This window comes from Gobio gobio, assembly GCF_949357685.1.
Source record: "Gobio gobio genome assembly, chromosome: 12".
Taxonomy (NCBI): Eukaryota; Metazoa; Chordata; class Actinopteri; order Cypriniformes; family Gobionidae; genus Gobio; species Gobio gobio.
This window is the reverse complement of record NC_137105.1, coordinates 54,904,969-54,925,948: the sequence shown is the minus strand read 5'-3', so window position 1 is coordinate 54,925,948 and position 20,980 is coordinate 54,904,969. Positions and strand designations below refer to the sequence as shown.

At 39.0% G+C, this 20,980-nt stretch overlaps 1 protein-coding gene across 1 annotated transcript in view; it reads right to left on the bottom strand.

Annotated features, from left to right (window-relative positions):
- The window catches only part of LOC307134791 (NACHT, LRR and PYD domains-containing protein 3-like), a gene marked incomplete at its 3' end in the record, with an annotated part of 177,276 nt that overhangs the window by 23,631 nt on the left and 132,665 nt on the right, over nt 1–20,980 (bottom strand). The window contains exons 5-7 of the mRNA XM_079830788.1: nt 5,675–5,848; nt 5,396–5,569; nt 5,117–5,290 (exon numbers count right to left, since the gene is read on the bottom strand). Of these exons, the coding sequence (XP_079686914.1) occupies nt 5,117–5,290; nt 5,396–5,569; nt 5,675–5,848 (522 nt within the window). The remainder of the gene's footprint in view (nt 1–5,116; nt 5,291–5,395; nt 5,570–5,674; nt 5,849–20,980) is intronic.

Genomic DNA, 20,980 nt, shown 5'->3' with positions numbered 1-20,980 from the left:
TCTTGAGTACCTATAGAGTAGCATTGCATCCTGCATATCTCCGAAAAGTCTTTATTTTTATTATAACTATAAAAGGAAGATGCGCTGTTCCGAGTCTTTCCGAAAAAAGCTGTGCGGCTGGGGGCGTATCGTGTGGGCGGAGCTAAAGAATGTCGAGCGCGCGCCGCTGTTACTGTGTTGAGTGCGTCTGAAAGCTGCGTCATCCCTAAAAGCGGGAAAAAACTTTATTCAACATAAAAAATGGCTTTTAATCAGATACAGCCATACATCTATGATCCGGAATCAGACCCAGAGGCTGAAGTTGAACAGGAGCAGCAGCAAAAACGACTAGAGCAGGACATCTCTATGTGGTATAAGTTACGCTAACTATATAATATGCTTAGCGGCTTGTGTTATTTACACATTTATACTGTAATTATATCGTGTGTGTGTGTGTGTGTGTGTGTGTGTGTGTAGACATGATTTGTAGTAAGCGGACTGGTTTTGCGCGTCAGGCTAGTGTTTACATAGAAAGACATGGAATAGTAGCGCATTTGAATGAAGAAGCGCGCTTATTTAGTTCAACATATTTCCCCATTCTTTGTGTATTGTTGTTTGGAGTGCTTTTACAATACACAAACATACACATATAGTGGCCAGCTAAACAAATGTACACACTATACATCGCATGCTCCATTGATCAATACGTGGTCATGTTTGGGCTACTTGATGGGCATAGGCAAAAACAGACATTTGAAGCAGTCTTACTCACTGCCTGCGGTTCCAACGTTGGGACCTTTATCGTTGGGACCGCTCCATCCTTCAGTATTAGGCGATTTGAAAATCCGGAAAAGCAAATTCCATCCACTTTTGCATTAACGCGGGGTTATTTGGCTACGAGCCAGCGCTTTGATGGGCGTAGCCTATTGCTTTCACGCGCTCTCTCTCTCTCTCTCTCTCGCGCGCGCGCGCTCTTCCGGTAGAATTGTCCGTACGGCCCATACAAGGAAATTCCGCCCTGTTGACGTCAAGCGGACCCATGATCGAAAAAAACTTTCCGAAACTTATGACTAACAGGAAGTACTAATTTTGGCAAAGAAATACTCCCATCAGACGTCCACCTTAGCTTTTGAAACGGTGTCCATGTTTAGCATGGGAATCCAAGTCTTTAACAGTGCAAAAAGATCACTATGCATGAAACAGCATTTCACCCCCCCTTTAACAAATTAAAACACACTGGATTTTCAAACATCAGCAATAATGCTACTCAATTAAATATATCAGTAGTAATTCAATAAACACACTTAAAAAAATAAATGTAATAATACATGCAGTCCTCCAGAAATTCACATTTACATTTCTGTGAATGATGAAGTTTCTGTGTTTAACTGTGATATTTCAATGGCTGAGGTTTTAAACGTGCTTTAATTAATTTACTGTGCATCTGCGAATGTGTTTGTGAGTGCATGTGTACGTGAATTTTTGTGTGAGTGTATGTGTGTGAGTGTGGGTTAGAGGCATGGCCAGACCATTGGTCTGACTGCGAGCTTTGAGGACATAAATTTATTATTGTTTCACATTAATAATGTGAAACAAGGACACACATATTGAATTGCGTCTCCTCACATTTATTTGTGATCACATGGCTACAGTCAACAGCTTCATTAAGGCTTTTAGCCAAAAAGAGCTCACATTTATAAAGATAATGATTTTGAATTCTCACATGTTCACACCTCGTGTCTTTACAGAGAATGATAGTTTTCTATAAATTTTCCACTAAGTTTTGTGATCTGAAGAGTTTTGAGCTCTCTTGAGGTCTCATTATATTGGGGCAGAAATGTCATCAAAATGATAAAAAAATATCCATTCAATGAGTTCCTGTTTTTTTATATTTATAACATAAGCCTATGATATGAGTTATCACACGATCAAGAATGCTGTTTTTCTGAACATCTTTTAGTTTGACGCGTTAAAAATATGTAACGCATCTGCATTTTCTGTCATTAAAGCCACAACAAGACAAAGAGAATGCGCTGTCTGTGAATGTACCGTCTGTGGCTTCGTTTACACTAGTGTGTTTTTGCTTTAAAATGCATAACTTTTGCTATTTGGGCTGCTCTTGTGTGAAAAAGGAACAATATAGAGCAACAAGGCCTGCATGAGGGAGAGGAAGACGAGTACCAGGACAAGGGAGAGGAGTGGGACAAGGGCAAGGGAGAGGAATGCCTGGACAAGGGCAAGGTAGATTTAGGTTAACTGATGAAATAAGAGCTACTATCATTGACCATGTCATAAACCACAGGCTATCATACAGAGAGGCTGGTGAACGAGTACAGCCAAAACTCAGCCAGGACACAGTGGCATCCATTATTCAGATTTTTCAAGAAACCAACAGGTAGGACATTGTATAAGGGCTTCTCCTACTGCAAAGTGTAAATCATTTTACCATGTATTACAGGGACTGTATGCCTCTGGTCCCTAACTGTATTTTGTCTATCTAAGGATTAAACGGCTCCCTCAGGGGGCAGAGGAAAGCTCCTAAATGAAGAACAGGCATTTTGCAAGCTACTCTGAGATGGGTCATTCATTTTTTGTATTGAATTTCTGCAGCAAAAGAAACAAAATGCATGCATTTACTAAACCCAACAAAACAAAAATGTGGAGTCTTCAAAAGACACACAATCTATGATCAATAAAATATAATGTCTGTTGTATAAGGGCAGACCTGACACATAAAATAATGCAGTTTCTGTAATTCCATCTACACGTAGTGTTAGTGTTTTTATAACATTGTGCTGTGATTGACTAAATGTTCCTGAAGGGAACGTGTGTTAGGGTTTTGGTAGGTATAGTGTGTTAGTGAATTATTGTATTTTGAAAATTAGTTTTGGTGTTTAGTTTACAATGTGTGATTTTGAGCATGAAATTAATCGTTTTGGCAATTGCGTGATGTAGGTTTGTTGGTGCATTAAGAGTTTAGGAAATGTGTTAAAAGTATTGAAAGAAATTGTCATTGCGATTGTAAAAAACTGTAAATGAGTTAAAGTCTTCAATGAACGTAAAGAGTTGTGAGAAAATGGGATACGTGTCAAATCCGCCACTAAATCTGTCTGTCATTAATATTAGTCAAAGAACAAAGGTAACAAAGAAAATTGTAGCTTTAATAAGGATTAATCTTTATTTAATGTATAATTTATGCAGTGCAGTCTCTTTGATAACTTTATTCAATTTGTATATATTTATCTGTTAGACTGGTAGTAAGGGCACAGGTAAATATGACATTAATTATGGGTTAATGTGAAGATTGTTTTAAATTCACTTAACCCTCTGGGGTACTTCATTTATGGGTCACACTCAGGACTTTCAGGTAAAAAATGACCCGGAGGGCGGGATTAAGATAAAAAATGTTTTGAGTAAAATCAATGAAATATATTTTTGTTCAATAATATTTTTTCTTTTCTTTTTTGGTGTTTTGAGATAATTTTATGATTTATAATGAATATTTATGCAATAATTATGACCAATTTTTTCCCATTGAATATAATCAAAAATGTATATATACACTTTTTTTTTAATTATTAAAGCTGTATTTCATTTTAGAGTCAAGCCTAGGCCTCATGAAAGCAATTTTTTAAATGAGATTGGTGCCATCCGGTGGACACATTGAGCATTTTTATCACGCAATAGCACATTTTTATCACTATAGTGGATTTACAGCTCTCTGTAGAAAGGCTTGTGAATTCTAGTGATTTTCACACATTTGCCCATTTTTTTCAGGTTGTTGATTTTAATATATAATAACAGATTCTCAAAGACTATTTTTGTCAAGTTGTTTGTTTGTTTTACGACCACTTTTCAAAACCTGTCCCCAATTTTTTTGGTAATTTTTGACACAAAGTACCCAAGAGGGTTAAATAAAAAGTTGTTACATTTTTTAAGCCTAATAAATGTTAAAATTGATAGCTTTCAATCACAGTGTAATGTTGAATGGCTATAATTTTTAAAAGTGAAACAAAAAGTCAATTTTCACCGAGACATCAGTTGCAGTATTAGTATCAGTGATAATGGCCTTCATTCATAAAAAGATGCCATTAAATATACTAAGTATTTAAATATACTGCCTTTATGTTGTTTCTACATTAATTCAGAGATTAATTGTGAAACTATTACATTATAAAATATATTAAAATCTTTACCCCAGTTTCACAGACGAGGCTTAATTTAGTCCCTGACTAAAATGCATGTTTGAGCTGTTTTAACTGAAAGCATATCTTAAAATATGTCAGTGCCATTGTTTTGTCTCAAGACGCACATTAGTAATGTTTTTATCTAAGGCACGTTTATAAAAGCTACTTGTCCTACATGCCCTAATTGAACTAATGCCTAATCCTGACTTAAACTAAACCCTGTCTGTGAAACCAGGCCTTAATGTTTTTAATTTTGATTAACCTCTTTAATATTTAAAGTTTATAACTGAGTGGAATATGGAACTGAGTTTTGCAACAAATAACACAACCTTTAACACAGTGTTTTGATTTATTATTATTTATATAAATCATTTTATTAAATGATCTATACATGATATGCTCCATCTTCTTATTCTACTTGAATTTATTGATTAAATTAAAAAAAATTGTCATACAAGATGCACACTTCTAATAAGGTTAGAAACGCTGTAAAGGTATAAATGCCTCTGGAAATTTATTTAAGGGGTCAAATATTGTCACTTAATGGAAAAGATTATTTCTGTCACTGCTGCGATAGACCAATGCACAGAATATGAAGAACATGAACATCTTTGGGAGTCAGCTCTCCATGACAGTTCTAAACCAGACAAGATACCAGACCAAAAAACACACACTCAGTAAAATATCATACAATTATAGTTCATCAACAAAAACCCAGAAAATATTGAGGTATTATTTTTTTTCCAATATTGCACACCCCCAGTGTATGTGTGCTTAATAGGTGTGTGAATCTGCACTGGTCTCATGGCTCAATTCAATTATGATTATCATGTCAAAAAGAATGACTGAAAGAGAGCAGAAAACACACATCAACAGTCAGATCATCTACAAACAGACACCAACATTATGACCGGCAGACTGTAAATTATATTTTATATGGTCTTAAATACCTCAGTATCTGCAGATGACAGTTTGGACTCTTCAACCCATCAGAGAGCAGCTTCACACCTGAATCCTGCAGGTCATTGTTAGTCAGGTCCAGCTCTCTCAGGACACAGTTTGAGGATTGAAGAGCTGATGACAAACTCTCACAGCAATGATCAGTGAGATTACAGTGAGTAAGACTGAAAGAGAGCAGAACACACACATCAACAGTCAGATCATCTACAAACACACACCAACATTATGACCGGCAGACTGTAAATTATATTTTATATGTTCTTAAATACCTCAGTATCTGCAGATGACAGTTTGGGCTCTTCAACCCATCAGAGAGCAGCTTCACGCCTGAATCCTGCAGGTCATTGTTACTCAGGTCCAGCTCTCTCAGGACACAGTTTGAGGATTGAAGAGCTGATGACAAACTCTCACAGCAATGATCAGTGAGATTACAGCCAGCAAGACTGAAAGAGAGCAGAACACACACATCAGCAGTCAGATCATCTACAAACACACACCAACATTATGACCGGCTGACTGTAAATTATATTTTATATGTTCTTAAATACCTCAGTATCTGCAGATGACAGTTTGGACTCTTCAGCCCATCAGAGAGCAGCTTCACGCCTGAATCCTGCAGGTCATTGTTACTCAGGTCCAGCTCTCTCAGGGCACAGTTTGAGGATTGAAGAGCTGATGACAAACTCTCACAGCAATGATCAGTGAGATTACAGCCAGCAAGACTATAAAAGATGAAATAATATAACATTAAAACAATAATGAAATAACAATGAGTGTAAAGGAAGTTGCCAGTTGTCTGTACTCAGGAACCTGGAACAAAATATTTTAACATTCTAGCCTGGATGAAAGATGAATGATGAACTACTGAGCATGGAAATTCAATCATTTTATCATTCATGTTCATTAAAGTTGCAGTAAGTGATTTTTGAGAAACACTGTTGAAAGTGGATCGGACAAAGCACCATAACACACTTGTAGCCAATCAGCAGTAGGGGGCATGTCCACTCATGATGGTGGAGGAGAGACAGTGAGCCAATCAGCAGTAGGGGGCATGTCCACTCATGATGGTGGAGGAGAGACAGTGAGCCAATCAGCAGTAGGGGGCATGTCCACTCATGATGGTGGAGGAGAGACAGTGAGCCAATCAGCAGTAGGGGGCATGTCCACTCATGATGGTGGAGGAGAGACAGTGAGCCAATCAGCAGTAGGGGGCATGTCCACTCATGATGGTGGAGGAGAGACAGTGAGCCAATCAGCAGTAGGGGGCATGTCCACTCATGATGGTGGAGGAAAGACAGTGAGCCAATCAGCAGTAGGGGGCATGTCCACTCATGATGGGGGAGGAGAGAGAGTGAGCCAATCAGCAGTAGGGGGCATGTCCACTCATGATGGGGGAGGAGAGAGAGTGAGCCAATCAGCAGTAGGGGGCATGTCCACTCATGATGAGGGAGGAGAGAGAGTGAGCCAATCAGCAGTAGGGGGCATGTCCACTCATGATGAGGGAGGAGAGAGAGTGAGCCAATCAGCAGTAGGGGGCATGTCCACTCATGATGGGGGAGGAAAGACAGTGAGCCAATCAGCAGTAGGGGGCATGTCCACTCATGATGGGGGAGGAGAGAGAGTGAGCCAATCAGCAGTAGGGGGCATGTCCACTCATGATGAGGGAGGAGAGAGAGTGAGCCAATCAGCAGTAGGGGGCATGTCCACTCATGATGGGGGAGGAGAGAGAGTGAGCCAATCAGCAGTAGGGGGCATGTCCACTCATGATGAGGGAGGAGAGAGAGTGAGCCAATCAGCAGTAGGGGGCATGTCCACTCATGATGGGGGAGGAGAGAGAGTGAGCAAGAGGGAGAATCAAAGAAAGACTGTAGAAAGAGAGGTGGATGAGAGACATTACAAAAGACAAAAGGTCAGAGGAATATCACCAGAAAAAGAAGGGTTATGATCAGGAAAGAGCTTTATGACACATATTTCCAGCACTGGAGAAACCCAAACGGGAAGGCCTGAAAATGGACGCCAATGTTGTGTTGTCATAACATTGGTAACAAGTAAAACTGGTGACTAACAACAATCTCTTGCTTGTATATACTATGTGTACTGTATGTTCATTTTTTGTTCTTCCTTGTTGTTCGTTCGTCATTATTTTTGTCATTGTTCTGGATTATAAAGAAATACTAAACCATAATAATGAGCCTTAAAATATAAATATAAATTAAGCACTCAAGTGCATGCATAAAGCTTGTCACAGAACACCAGCAAAAGTAATGATCATGAATGTGTCAAAAAAAAAAAAAAAAACAGCAAGACTGTATATCTGGACATTTGAATGTTTTACGAGTTATAGAATGACAAGTGTGTCCAAAGTCCGGCCCAGGGATGAACTTCAAATGGCCTGCAGCTTGTCTATGGTGTCAACACAAGGCAACAGCACTAGATTTTTGGTGTAGCAGTAAACCGTGAATGACAACAATTTGATAAATAAGCATTGCCATTTATATTATTTATATTATATTATATATGAAACATTAAACTCGACAAAAGCGCAGAGGTCTTTCATACAAACCTCAAATGTCTCTTTAGTTTAACCCCTAGGAGTCTGAGCTGTTTTGGGGCCCTTTAGAAGTTTTGACATGCTCTTACATGTGCTTTTTTCAGTTGCTTATAAACACATTAATGGCAAAGTGTAATTACACTTTTTTCAGCACAAACTGGGCTACCATAATATGTGAGCAACATGTATGTACATGCTTGTATTTTTTGAGAGAAAAATGTTTATGCAAGGTTTTTTTTAAAAATCCCTAAAAAATGTTTTAAAATTAAGGCCTCAAAACACACAATAGATATGTGTTCACAAGACTTTTGACCAATGGCTGTTATTGCCTAGAGTTTTTGCTTCAAACTGATGTGCGAATCATTGAGCCTACTCATTCACATAAAACAATATATTAATTTACAATTTGTAAGACAGTTTTTATTCACAAAGCTTGTATGCGAGGAGGCGTGATAGCTAATGAATAATGCTGGAATATCACCTGAGATGACAAAAGAACATAATAGCCCACATAATGAGCTGAATAATAAATGAGCTTCTGACTGAGAGAGCAAAAAGATGCTCTTCTTATTTAGTTGAAATTGTCCTTATCTAGTAAATGCATCTTGATTTAAGAATGTTTAAATATTTACATTTACATTTACATTTACATTTACATTTACATTTACATTTACATTTACATTTATGCATTTAGCAGACGCTTTTATCCAAAGCGACTTACAACTTGGGGGAACAATAAGCGATTGGTCGTGAAGAGTCGAGTGAGCGCAACAAGTGCCTGAAATACTTGGTCCGTGTACATTTCTCAGTGTAGCACAGGTTAGAGTAGGGAGGGAAAGAGGAGGAAAAGAGGAAAGGAAAGTTTTTTTTTTTTTTTTTAGGTTTAAAAAAAAAAAAAAAAAAAAAAAAAACTTTCCTTTAGACTAGATTTAGACTAGAAACAAGACAAAAATGACTAAGAAGAGCATTTTTTAAAAACATTTTTGTACTATTTTGTTTTTGAAAGTAGTCTCGTGCTAAAATAATAATAATAATAAATAATTCAAATTAAGATACAAATTATTCTGAACAAAATTCACTTTAAAGAAAGCAATTCACTTTCTACAAAACAAAACTCCAGAATAAATTATTTAGAATGTAGTCAACAAAGGCCTATTATATTTTAAATGATCAAAAGATTTGACTACACTTAAAAAATGCTCTTCTTATTTAGTTGAAAATTGTACTTATCTAGTAAATGCATCTTGATTTAAGAATGTTTAAATATTTAGACTAGAAACAAGACAAAAATTACTAAGAAAAGCATTTTTCAAATTTTTTTGTACTATTTTTTATGTTTTTAAAAGTAATCTCATGCTAAAAAAAATTAATAATAAATAATTAAAATTAAGATACAATTTATACTAGTGCTGTCAAACGATTAAAATATTTAATCGCGATTAATCGCATTAATGCCATAGTTAACTCACAATTAATCACAATTAATCGCACATTTTTATTTATTCTAAATGTCCCTTGATTTCTTTTTGTCCCATTATTTTTTCTTATTTTAATGCTCTTATCAACATAGAAAAGTGGATCGGCTTGCTTTGTTCAAATGTTTGTTTTATTGAAAACAACATTGGCATACTTTAGTGTTCGATTTCACACCAACATTCTCACTTGAAGCAGTCATTCACACTTGGAGCAAATAATCGCTCACACAATGTAACACTGTCCATCAATAAAAGGGTGAAAAAAAATACTTTGTTGCACAAACAGCCCCTTCAACAGCCCTTTCTAAGGGATCAAAACGGGGTGATACAAAATAAAATTACTAAGTGCACATGCAAGGTAAACTAGGACTCCGCCTATAGTGCAGTTAAACCAGGGGTCGCCAACTAGCGGACTCCGGACCGCGAAGCCTTTTGACGTAGGCTAATGAAACAGTTAACGTTGCAATGCTCACTGTTACATTCAGACCCAGACGCGCGGTCAAGCATGCAGGTGCGTTCACACCGGACGCGAATGACGCGACATGCACGCCGCTTAATCCGCGCCGCAGAATGTCTATTTGCGTCTTTGCATTGACTTAAATCACTCGCGCAAAACGCTTCATTCGCGTCCGGTGTGAATGCACCATCAGAGCAGAAAGCAGCGCTCAAGACAAGCACTTTTAGTTGAAGACCCCTGAGTTAAACCATGGCATAATACGTTTCTCATTTCGGCGTCTCACGCTTGCCATCCACGTCTACTCTTTTAATGGCCCAAACAAGTGTGGGCAGCCGCAGCGTGCCTGATGTTTTGTTTCCGGTCTAGCTACATCCGGAGTGGTGTTGTAGTTTTTCTAACGTTACTAGTTGCTGCAACAGCATGTGAAAAAACTACAAAGTTTGTTAGACCAAAAAGAACGTTAATCTCGCGATAAAAAAAATTGACGCCGTTAAAATAGGTTTGCGTTAACGTCGTTAATAACGCGTTTAACTGACAGCACTAATTTATACAAAACGAAATTCACTTTAAAGAAAGCAATTCCCTTTCTACAAAACAAAACTCCAGAATAATTTCTGACAAACTTTGATATTAAAGGGGTGGTAAACCACAATTTCACAATTCTAACTTTAGCTAGCGTGTAATGTTGCTGCTTGAGCATAAACAACATCTGCAAAGTTACAACGTTCAAAGTTTAAAGCAAAGGGATATATTTGCTTTTAAAGAAATCCATTTCTAAGGACTACAGCAAACGGCCAGTAGGCGACTACACACATTCTTCCAGGGTTGGTGACATCACCAGCCTCAATATTTACATAAACCCCTCCTCCGTGAATATTAAATAAGGGGGGGTGAGGCCATTTTGTATCGCTGTTGTTGTGGTATAGTGGTAGGCTAGAGGCAGGAGTGGTGTTGCTGCAATGCCGACAAAACACTGTTATTTTCATCCGGATTGCAGGTCTGGGGATGGGCGTTTAACATACAGCATGTTATATGCATGTGTTTGAGACAGAGGGGAACAGGTCTCAGATATATGCTGCCCATCATAAAGCACGAGACAGACAGGGGTCGGAGGAGAAGACTGGAAAATATGACATAATGGACAATATTCGTCTGTTGCAATTCATGAGCGGTTCAGTGTGAATGCACGACGGGCGCGCCTCCCGCTGCACATTTCACGGAGGAAAACATGCACAATCTTCGCGAGTTCAATGTGGGATTTGCACAACGTCAGGTGCGCGAGACAAACACTGCCAGTGCGTGGATGCACGACGCGCGCGCTGCACATTTCACGGAGGAAAACATCCACAAACTTCGCGAGTTCAATGCCAGATTTGCACCTTGGCTTGTCCTGAAAGCTGGATTTACAAACAGAAGCTGTTTACGGGCCACAACCTGTAAGTCTGATTTATTTTTCGTAGATGTGTTTTCCTGTAATAGGTTAACTGTACGTTGTAGCAAGGAAGTAAACAGATGACAACACTGTTCTGCAAACCAGTCTGTTAAATGCTCATTCATACTTAACGTTATCTGACGAACACCTAACGTTACAAACACTAACGTTAAAATCTCAACAGCGAACTTGGCATTAGTGTAAATGATTCTTTGATTAGAGCTTTTATGTATTGTTTATCTACAGGCATGCTCAACATGCTTCTGTGTGTGATTTGGCTTCTAGTAAAGCCAGTGTTTAGTGTTCGTTTTGGGTCAATAGTTCTTGCCACAGATATTTGGCTATAATCGTTCTAAAAATACAAAAGTGCCATTCAGTAGCGATCACTATAGATCCGCTGTCTTTACTCTTGAGGAATGAACAGATTCTGCTCGATCATCTTCACTAAAATGTTCTGGGTCTGATTCGGGCTCAGATTGGTATGGTTTTATTGACGCCGTTGTTTCTAATACTGACCAAAGCACAGTCTACCGGTAACGGTAAGGGGCGTGGCGTTTCTGACAAACGTGCACTAGGCGGTTAGCGAATCAGAACACACTGGGCCAGCTAACCAATCTGAGCCCACTGCGTATTTTTGAGGGACTGGCTTCATACAACCCGGAAAGCATCAGACCGTTTTACAAGAGCAGAGCAGTGTAGAATAAAGGTCAAATATATGAAAAATAATGCAATTTTTTTAAAAACGAAGCATGAACACATGTTACAGTGCACCCCACAAACACAATCAAGCCTTCAAAAGAATGTGTTTTACCACCCCTTTAAATAAAAAAAATACCATTAGGCTATAATATTCAAACAACAATATAATATTCAAGTCAACCTTATTTATATAGCACTTTTAACGATGCAGATTGTTTCATAGCAGCTTTACAGTGTTAAACAGAAAAATAATGCAACATAATTTTATTCAGCCGTATAGTCATTCTGGAGAAAACGGTGATGTCATCAGTTCATTTCAATTATCATACAGTGACAGTGTGGGCTTTAGATCAGTAATTTAGTTTATATGGTTAATTTAGTTTAATAATTAGATTTATTTGGATATTTAGTTGAAAAATTTAGAAAAAATTTAGTGTCCCCAACTGAGCACGCCAAGCCAGGGGCAACAAAAACTTACATAACTTACCTGCCTTACAGTCTGTTGCTCTTAGAAATTAATAGCTTTTCATGAGGAGAATAATCCAGGATTACTGCTCAAACGCGTCTCAAAACGATGTAGCTGAAGTAACGTTACAGCGCTTCACTAGATGTGTTTGTATGAGTTGATGTGGGCGTTGATGCGGGATCGTCAGTTTTGAATCTGAAAGAGCGCACTCTGTGTGGGCGTGGTCACATTAGTGGATAATGAAGTGGCTCGCGGGTGACTGACATCAATCTCTTTTCACAGATTACATAAACACAGCATATTTGTTTTCAATTTGTTTTACATTGTTTAAAACCTGACATTTCAGCGTTTCTTTAGACATATGTCTCATGTTTGCGAGACAATTATTCACTAAGCTAGAGGTCCTTTTCTGAAGACTATCTGAATGAATGTCTTTGAGAGAGAGGCTGCAGATCGCGCATCATGTTTGTTTTCTTTATTTTGCAAAAAGCAAACCATTTTTTTTTTGTGCTATGAAGATATAGTATATATAGAAAAATATATAATGGAATTTTGAATGGTTGTATAAGGGGTGGGTAAATAACAAGCTTTTGCTTCGGAAGGAAGGAAGGAAGGAAGGAGTGTGTGTGTGTGTGTGTGTGTGTGTGTGCACTCTGTGTGAGTGTGAGTGTGTGTGAGTGTAAGAGAGAGAGAGAGTGTGTGTGTGTGTGTGTGTCTGTGTGTGCACACTGTGTGAGTGTGAATGTGTGTGAGAGAGAGAGAGTGTGTGTCTGTGTGTGTGTCTGTGTGTGCACACTGTGTGAGTGTGAGTGTGTGTGTGAGAGAGAGAGAGAGAGAGTGTGTGTGTGGACATTTTTGGGTCCCCATGAGGAAAACATCTTATAAATCAGACTAAGTGATGTTTTTTGAAAATGTAAAAATGCAGAATGTCTCCTGTGATGGGTAGGTTTAGGGGCAGGGGCAGTGTGTGTGTGTGTGTGATGGGTAGGTTTAGGGGCAGGGGCAGTGTGTGTGTGTGTGTGTGTGTGTGTGTGTGTGTGTGTGTGTGTGTGTGTGTGTGTGTGTGTGTGTGTGTGTGTGTGTGTGTGTGTGTGTGTGTGTGTGTGTGTGTGTGTGTGTGATGGGTAGGTTTAGGGGCAGGGGCAGTGTGTGTGTGTGTGTGTGTGTGTGTGATGGGTAGGTTTAGGGGCAGGGGCAGTGTAGGGGGATAGAATATACAGTATGTACGGTATAAAAACCATTACGCCTATGGAAAGTCCCCATAAAACATGAAAACCCAACATGTGTGTGTGTGTGTGTGTGTGTGTGTGCTTGTTTATGTGATTTATGAGGACACAAATTTGTATAATGACATGGGTATTACACTGGTATTACAACATCAAGGTGGTTTATGAGGACATTTCAAATGTCCCCGTAAATCAAATCGCTTTAAAAACATATTAAACAATGTTTTATTAAAAATGTAAAAATGCAGAATGTCTCCTGTGAGGGTTAGGTTTAGGGGCAGGGGCAGTGTAAGGGGATAGAAAATACGGTTTGTACAGTATAAAAACCATTACGCCTATGGAGAGTCCTCATAATGCTGTTGCACCAACATGTGTGTGTGTGTGTGTGTGTGTGTGTGTGTGTGTGTGTGTGTGTGTGTGTGTTTGCACTAATAATTGCTGCTGCAATCACCAATAACACTTTGTTCCATATATATGTTTTTCTATATCGTCATAAATATCATTATCTCAAATATTCTTGAAATATGGTGATATAACTGAGGCTATATCGCCCACCCCTACCAACAGCGTCAACAAACCCCGTGACGTCACAGGTTATAGTTCTGCAAGATGGCGGCGCCTTTGCTACAAAAGCTCTAACAAAACATCTTTTTTTCTTTTAAATGTTACATTTATCGTGTTTGTCATAAGTTTTGATTAGAGTGTAAATCCATTTCCTAAATAATGTTAACTTGACTGACTGCTTCATTTCCACATTAAAATAATGAGAAGGCACGTCATGAGCCCTTTAAGACTCTGAGCTTGTTATTCAGGAGAAAACCTCTCATTTAGCAAATGGTGCTGATTCATTATTAAACATGATTCTTCATTAGTGAATAATGAACACTCACAGAGCTTTTGTGCAGTTGCTCACAGCTGGTATCAGTCTTCTTCTGCCCTCATCTGATGTGCTGTATTTCCTGAGGTTCAGCTCATCCAGCGGCTCCTCTGAGATCTGAAGCATGTAGGCGATTGTTGAGCAGTGAGACGGAGAGAGTTTCTTCTCTGAGTGTTTGTCTGATTTCACAAACTCCTGAATCTCTCTGGACAGAGTCTGATCTTTCACTTCCAGCAGACAGAGGAACAGATTGATGGACTGATCAGCTGAGAGTTTAGCTGAGAGATGAGCTGAGAGTTTAGCTGAGGATTTACCAAAGTATCCACGTCTATTATTCTTCTCATCTTTGATCTTCTGTTGAATGTACTGTGTGATTCTCCTGATGTCCTCTGAGCTTTTCTCTGTGTGTGTCAGTAGATCCTGTAAGAGTCTCTGATAGGACTCCAGAGAGACGCCCAGCAGGAACCGCAGGAACAGATCCAGCCGTCCATTCTCACTCCTGAGGGCTTTATCTACTGCTGATGTTAGTAGCTCATACAGAGAGACTTCACCAAATCTATAAGAGCTGAATTCCTGCAGTGGTTTCTTGTTCTTGATCACATGAGAGTAAAACAGATAGAAAGCAGCGAGAAACTCCTGGACGCTCAGATGAATGAAGCTGTAGACTTTCCTCTGATGAATCACAGATTCCTCCTTAAAGATCTCAGTGCAGATCCCAGAATGCACTGCGGCGTCAGTGACGTATATGCCGCTCTCTCTCAGGTCCTCCTCATAGAACATCACATTGCCCTTCATCAGCTGTTTGAAAGCCACTTCAGCAAGTTTCACAATCACTTCTCTGTTGGACGGCAGGAGTTTCTCTGGATCACTCTCTTCATACTTCTGATTCCTCATGTTGATCTGAATCAGCAGGAAGTGGGTGTACATTTCAGTCAGAGTTTGAGGGATTTCTGCACTCAGATCTTCTTCCAGGAGCTTTTGAAGCACAGTGGATGAGATCCAGCAGAAGACGGGTATGTGGCACATGATGTGGAGGCTTCTTGCTCTTCTGATGTGTGAGATGATTCTGCTGGCTTGATGCTCGTCCTTGATTCTCTTCCTGAAATATTCCTCCTTCTGAGGCTCATTGAATCCCTGAATCTCTGTCAGACGGTTGATGTGTTTGGAGGGGATCTGATTGGCTGCTGCTGGTCTGGAGGTGATCCAGATGAGAGCCGAGGGAAGCATCTCTCCTTTCATGAGCTTTGACATCAACACATCCACTGATGAAGTTTCAGTCACACCAGAAACTTCCTTTGACATCAACACATCCACTGATGAAGTCTCAGTCACATCAGAAACTTCCTGAGCGTCTGAAAACCTCAGTGTGATTCTGCTTTCATCCAGACCATCAAAGATGAACACAACTTTACACTCCTCATAAATCCTTGAGTCCAGATCTTGAAGTTCAGGATGAAAGTCCAGCAGAAGTCTGTGAAGACTGTACTGATGATCTCGGATCAAGTTCAGCTCTCGAAATGGAAGCACAAACATGAAATCTACATCCTGATTGGCTCTTCCCTCGGCCCAGTCCAGAATGAACTTCTGCACAGAGACGGTTTTTCCGATTCCAGCGATGCCTTTAGTAAGAACAGTCTTGATCTGCTCTTTCTCCTCACGTCCTGGTTCAGGTGAGGCTGTAAAGATGTCATTGCAGTAGATTGGAGTGTCTTGTGAGTGTTGTGTTCTGGCTGTTTTCTCCATCTGTAAAACCTCATGTTCTTCATTCACTCCTCCTCTCTCTCCCTCTATGATGTAGAGCTGTGTGTAGATCCTGTTCAGGAGGGCTTCATTCTCCTGGAGTTTCAGTCCCTCAAATAATCTCTCATACTTGTTTTTCATGCTGGTTTTGTGTCGGTCTTTGACTCTCTGGAGCTCATCATTCATTGGTTGAGGAGAATCTCCAGTCGGATCATCTCTATCCACTCTGATCAAACAACAACAAAGAACAGCTTAAAAATATGTAAAACAAAGGATTTAAATATATAAATAAAATTCTAATTCAAAATTAAAATCAATACAGATCAATCTTGTATTTTCTGTGTAATTAATGCATTCATGTCAGTTTCAGTTTAACACTTTCCACAATGCACATTGATCCAGAGCAGCTTCACAGAAAACAGAGAAGTAGAAAAACACAGAGAAAAGGAAAAGCGTGTCTTTCAATCCTCCAGCGAGCAGCTCAAGGTGACAGAGACCAGGAACAAACTCACTAAGAGCTTTAAGAGATGATGAAGAAACCCAAACCTCATCCTCAATCTGACACCAGAGATTCTGTTAGACAATAAGTGTCTTATCTCTGGACATTGGGGTCAAAGTTCATCACTGAATGTTTGTCCACAGATTTGAGGTGAAATCAGAAATAAAAACCGAACTCATCTCTCTGTGTGTTCAGTGTGTTTCTGAGTCTCATATTAAATTGTCTCTAAGTTACACTAGAGCAGTTAAAGGGATAAAGGGACCCGTTAAATTCAGCCAAACATGAGAATCCAGTCATTATTTACTCAACCTGATGTTGTTCTAATGGCTTATGATCTTCTTTCTTCTTCAGGCCACAAAAGGAGAAATGTTGATAAATGTCCTGCTCGTGTTCGTCTGTATAATGGCAGTAAATACTGACCAGCTTCAAGCTTTAAAGATTTACAGAATGATCCCATCAGACTCGAGCTCTTTAATCAAAGTGTTCTGTTGGTCTGCTGTGAGGCAGGAAAAGCACACAAGCACCATTTAGAGAAATGAAGATGAATTAAGACACAAACACACGTCTAAAACCCTTAAAGTGTGAGTTCTTTCTTCTCTGAGGTGAAGATCTACAGAACGGCTGTCAGATGACAGTCCATAAACACCAGAACTCCACAGAGATATTCACCTCAGAGATCAGCATTCTGGGATACTTTTGCATCTTTTGTGTAAATCTTGAAGCTGGTCACTATTCACTGTCATTATATGGAGGAGCATCAGCATCTTTACATTTCACCTTTAGTGGTCAGAAAAAGAGAGAAGGTCATCCGGCATTAAAACAACAGTGAGAATAACAGGATAACAGGAGTCAATAATGCCTGAATATTCCCTTTATATCACTGAATACAAGTTTACACTCACACAGGGTCAGAGGTCACTGCTTCACTGAATTTAGGAGGATGATGCATGGATCCATCACTCCTCATAGACACACAGCTGGGGTCAGAGGTCACGGCTTCACTGAATCCAGGAGGATGATGCATGGATCCATCACTCCTCACAGACACACAGCTGGGGTCAAAGGTCACTGCTTCATCACTGGGTTCTGCAGATGAAGATCTCTCACTGCTCCCTCTGTTCTCCATAATGACAAACTGACTTCAGACCTGCACACACAGAACAAATCACACATGAAATAAAAAAATGCAGAGAATTGATCATTCAGGTAATTGCGATGTGATGACCATAAATAATTCCCTCTACACTTCAACCTCAGTCTTAATGTTTTAGGCAAACAATGTGTGAGATGTGTCAGGAAAACATGGCTCAGTTTCTCCAAACTCCAACCATAAAACAACAAAACACACACACACACACACACACACACACACACACACACACACACACACACACACACACACACACACGTATATCTCTCGCAAAAGCAAACACTTCATTCAAAAGTATTTTAACTTTCTAAAACTGGTGCTTTTGTTTAGTAACTCTACACACAAACATCCAATGATTGTCCATATTAGGGGTGTAACGATACACCAATGCCACGGTTCGGTTCGGTTCTGTTTGCTGTGGGTCAGGGTTCATGGCGGGCACCATCAATAATAACACTAGATTCACTTTTAACTTAATAACAACAGCAATAATTTAACTTTATACATTGGCTTCACATTTCCTTTAAAGCAGTTAGCATACCTGAGTAAACTCACATGAAATAAATGTCTGCTCTGTAGACTAGTCAGAAATAATCTACTCATTTTACCTTTTACCATGTTTTTCAAAAAGCACATTTATTTCATGAAAAAATATTGATGACACACAGAAGTAATGTCCCACTGTAGCCGACTTAACACAAACTGTATGAATATGACTAATACTGATGAATAAATAGGCCTATAAGCCTATAAGTTAAAGCTAGGGCTGCAGCTATCGATTCTTTTTGTAATCGATTAATCTAGCACTTAATCAGTCGATTAATCGGATAAAACAATTTTTGTGTGTGTTTTTAAACAACCAAAAAAAATAATGCATAACGAAAATGAAAAGGAAAAGCAATTTAATTTATTAATATGCACAACAGGTTTCATGCTGTAATCTAGCCCTGACATCAAAGTAAATATCTTTAATATAGATTTCTACACCTGCAGCATTTACCATTAGGCTACTACAAATAATATATCATTTCTGGGGTGAGCCTGTTTGCTATGGTAATCTAGCAACCTGTGTGTGTGTGTGTGTGTGTGTGTGTGTGTGTGTGTGTGTGTGTGTGTGTGTGTGTGTGTGTGTGTGTGTGTGTGTGTGTGTGTGTGTGTGTGTGTGTGTGTGTGTGTGAGGAAGAGTGAAGCCCCAGTCAGATCAGTTGCTTCATTGCAGTTTGGTACAGCAGAAATACATACATTCATTTTCAATAGAACTCTGCATTTGGCATCACTTGCATTGCGGTGCATTTTAGGCGAAGCATCCGTTCGAAAAATCACATCACGACATCACGTCCCGGTGTATACAGTGAATGCATGCTGAAACTATTGTTGTGTGGCTACATAAAAGTTTAAGCATATGTGATGCATTGCCACAATTGGTCTGACTGGCGCGTGAGAGAGACGAGGGTGCATGCATGTGTGTGTGTGTGTGTGTGTGTGTGTGTGTGTGAAGGGGTTCTTTTTTTTAGGCTATACTCTCTTGCATTTGAACGTGAATACGTTTACTACTTAAAAGCATCAAAGCTAAACATCCTATCTAGTCAAACCGCATCACGACATCGCTAAAAATACAGTATGGGATTCAAATCAGCGAACATCAATGTATAGGCTTAGGCTGCGTTTCAGCTACGCTTGGTGAAACATTATGGAGTGGATGTTTTCGGTTCAGATGCTGAATCATTGAAGTCGTACTGCTGGGGAATGACAGGTCTACTTTGCAGTAGACACATTGTACATTGTTCTCTTCTTTTTTACTAATGTAATGATCCCAAACTTTAGACATTCTCTGCCGTTTATGGACATCTTTACTCTCCGCCATCGCACCAAATTAATTCAAAATGTATCACGGGCTATGGTGAGCTTCCTGAACATTGAACAGCGGTCCGTGTGAATCAGATCCCTGCGCGTCATAGGAATTTAACGAGGCTTCGAGGCAGAATTTTTGTAATCGAGTTAATCAAGTAACGCGATGAGTCGTTTCAGCCCTAGTTAAAGACATTAAATAGCAGGTTTTGTTAATACTATAAAGTAGCCACCAAACATATCAGTTACCATGGCGAATACACAATACTTCATGAACTGTTCATGAAACATGAAAACTGCTCCTGATAAACAGAATGATCATCATAACTGCATGCCTTCCCAGCTAACACATGTCGAACCAGTGATTTATTGGTACTTTATTTTTATTTCATGATTTACAAATTGACATCGTAACGTTGCACGCTCACTTTCTCTTGCGCTTATAGGGGGCAATATATATATATATATATATATATATAGTATATATTATCATTATATATTATAATATATACTATATAGGGGGCGGGGCAAGTTTGGTTCCACATGAGATAAAGTAAATCATGAGTTTCATTCTGAATAAAACAGAGCAACTGATTCTGTGTTCTGAGCATCCAAGTCATGACGAATATGACATAATGAGCACAAACACACACATTAACACACTACACACTACACACACACACACACACACACACACACACACACACACACACACACACAGTCTTGAGATCCACACAAATGAAAGTAAGTTAAAAAGGCTGACAACACCTAATGCTCCAGACGCCATCTTGTGTTTTCTTCAAGCTCATAACATTTAAGTTTGTTTGATAAAAAGGTGGATTGTCCTCACATGAATTAGAGAAGTAAGAAGTGATAGTTGATCTAGTTATTAAAACACAGTCTTCATTGAGCGGCTCTATTTATAAACTCACTTTACGACACAACTCCCTAAAATGGCCGTCAAACTGTAAAGATTGAGTTTAATATGATCACAGAAAACACTGGACAATAATATGACATGATATCAGAAGCTGATGAATGAACTTACCGTAATGTGATATTTATGGCCGTTTTTAACTCCTGGAAATGAGACTTTACATCTCGTCAGAATCGAGTCTTTACTTTCGGTTTGGACTCTCAGGTGTTTCCTCAGAACGCGCATGCGCAACAACACAAACCCCGCCCATCTCTCTTCTTCTGCTCTGAATGTTTATTAATGAAAAATAGTGTATTACAGTCTCTGATGTCTTTTGTTTCTATTTATGAATGTTTATCTATATTGAATTTAATTTCTCCAAGAGGAATCTCTATTCTGTCGTTCATTTGATGGTGTTTGGTATTAACATCTAAATGTTTAGTGATTTTAAGTCACATCTGCTAAATGAATGAATGTATTAAAGCTTTCTGTCCTTTTCCTCCATGTTATGATTCTTG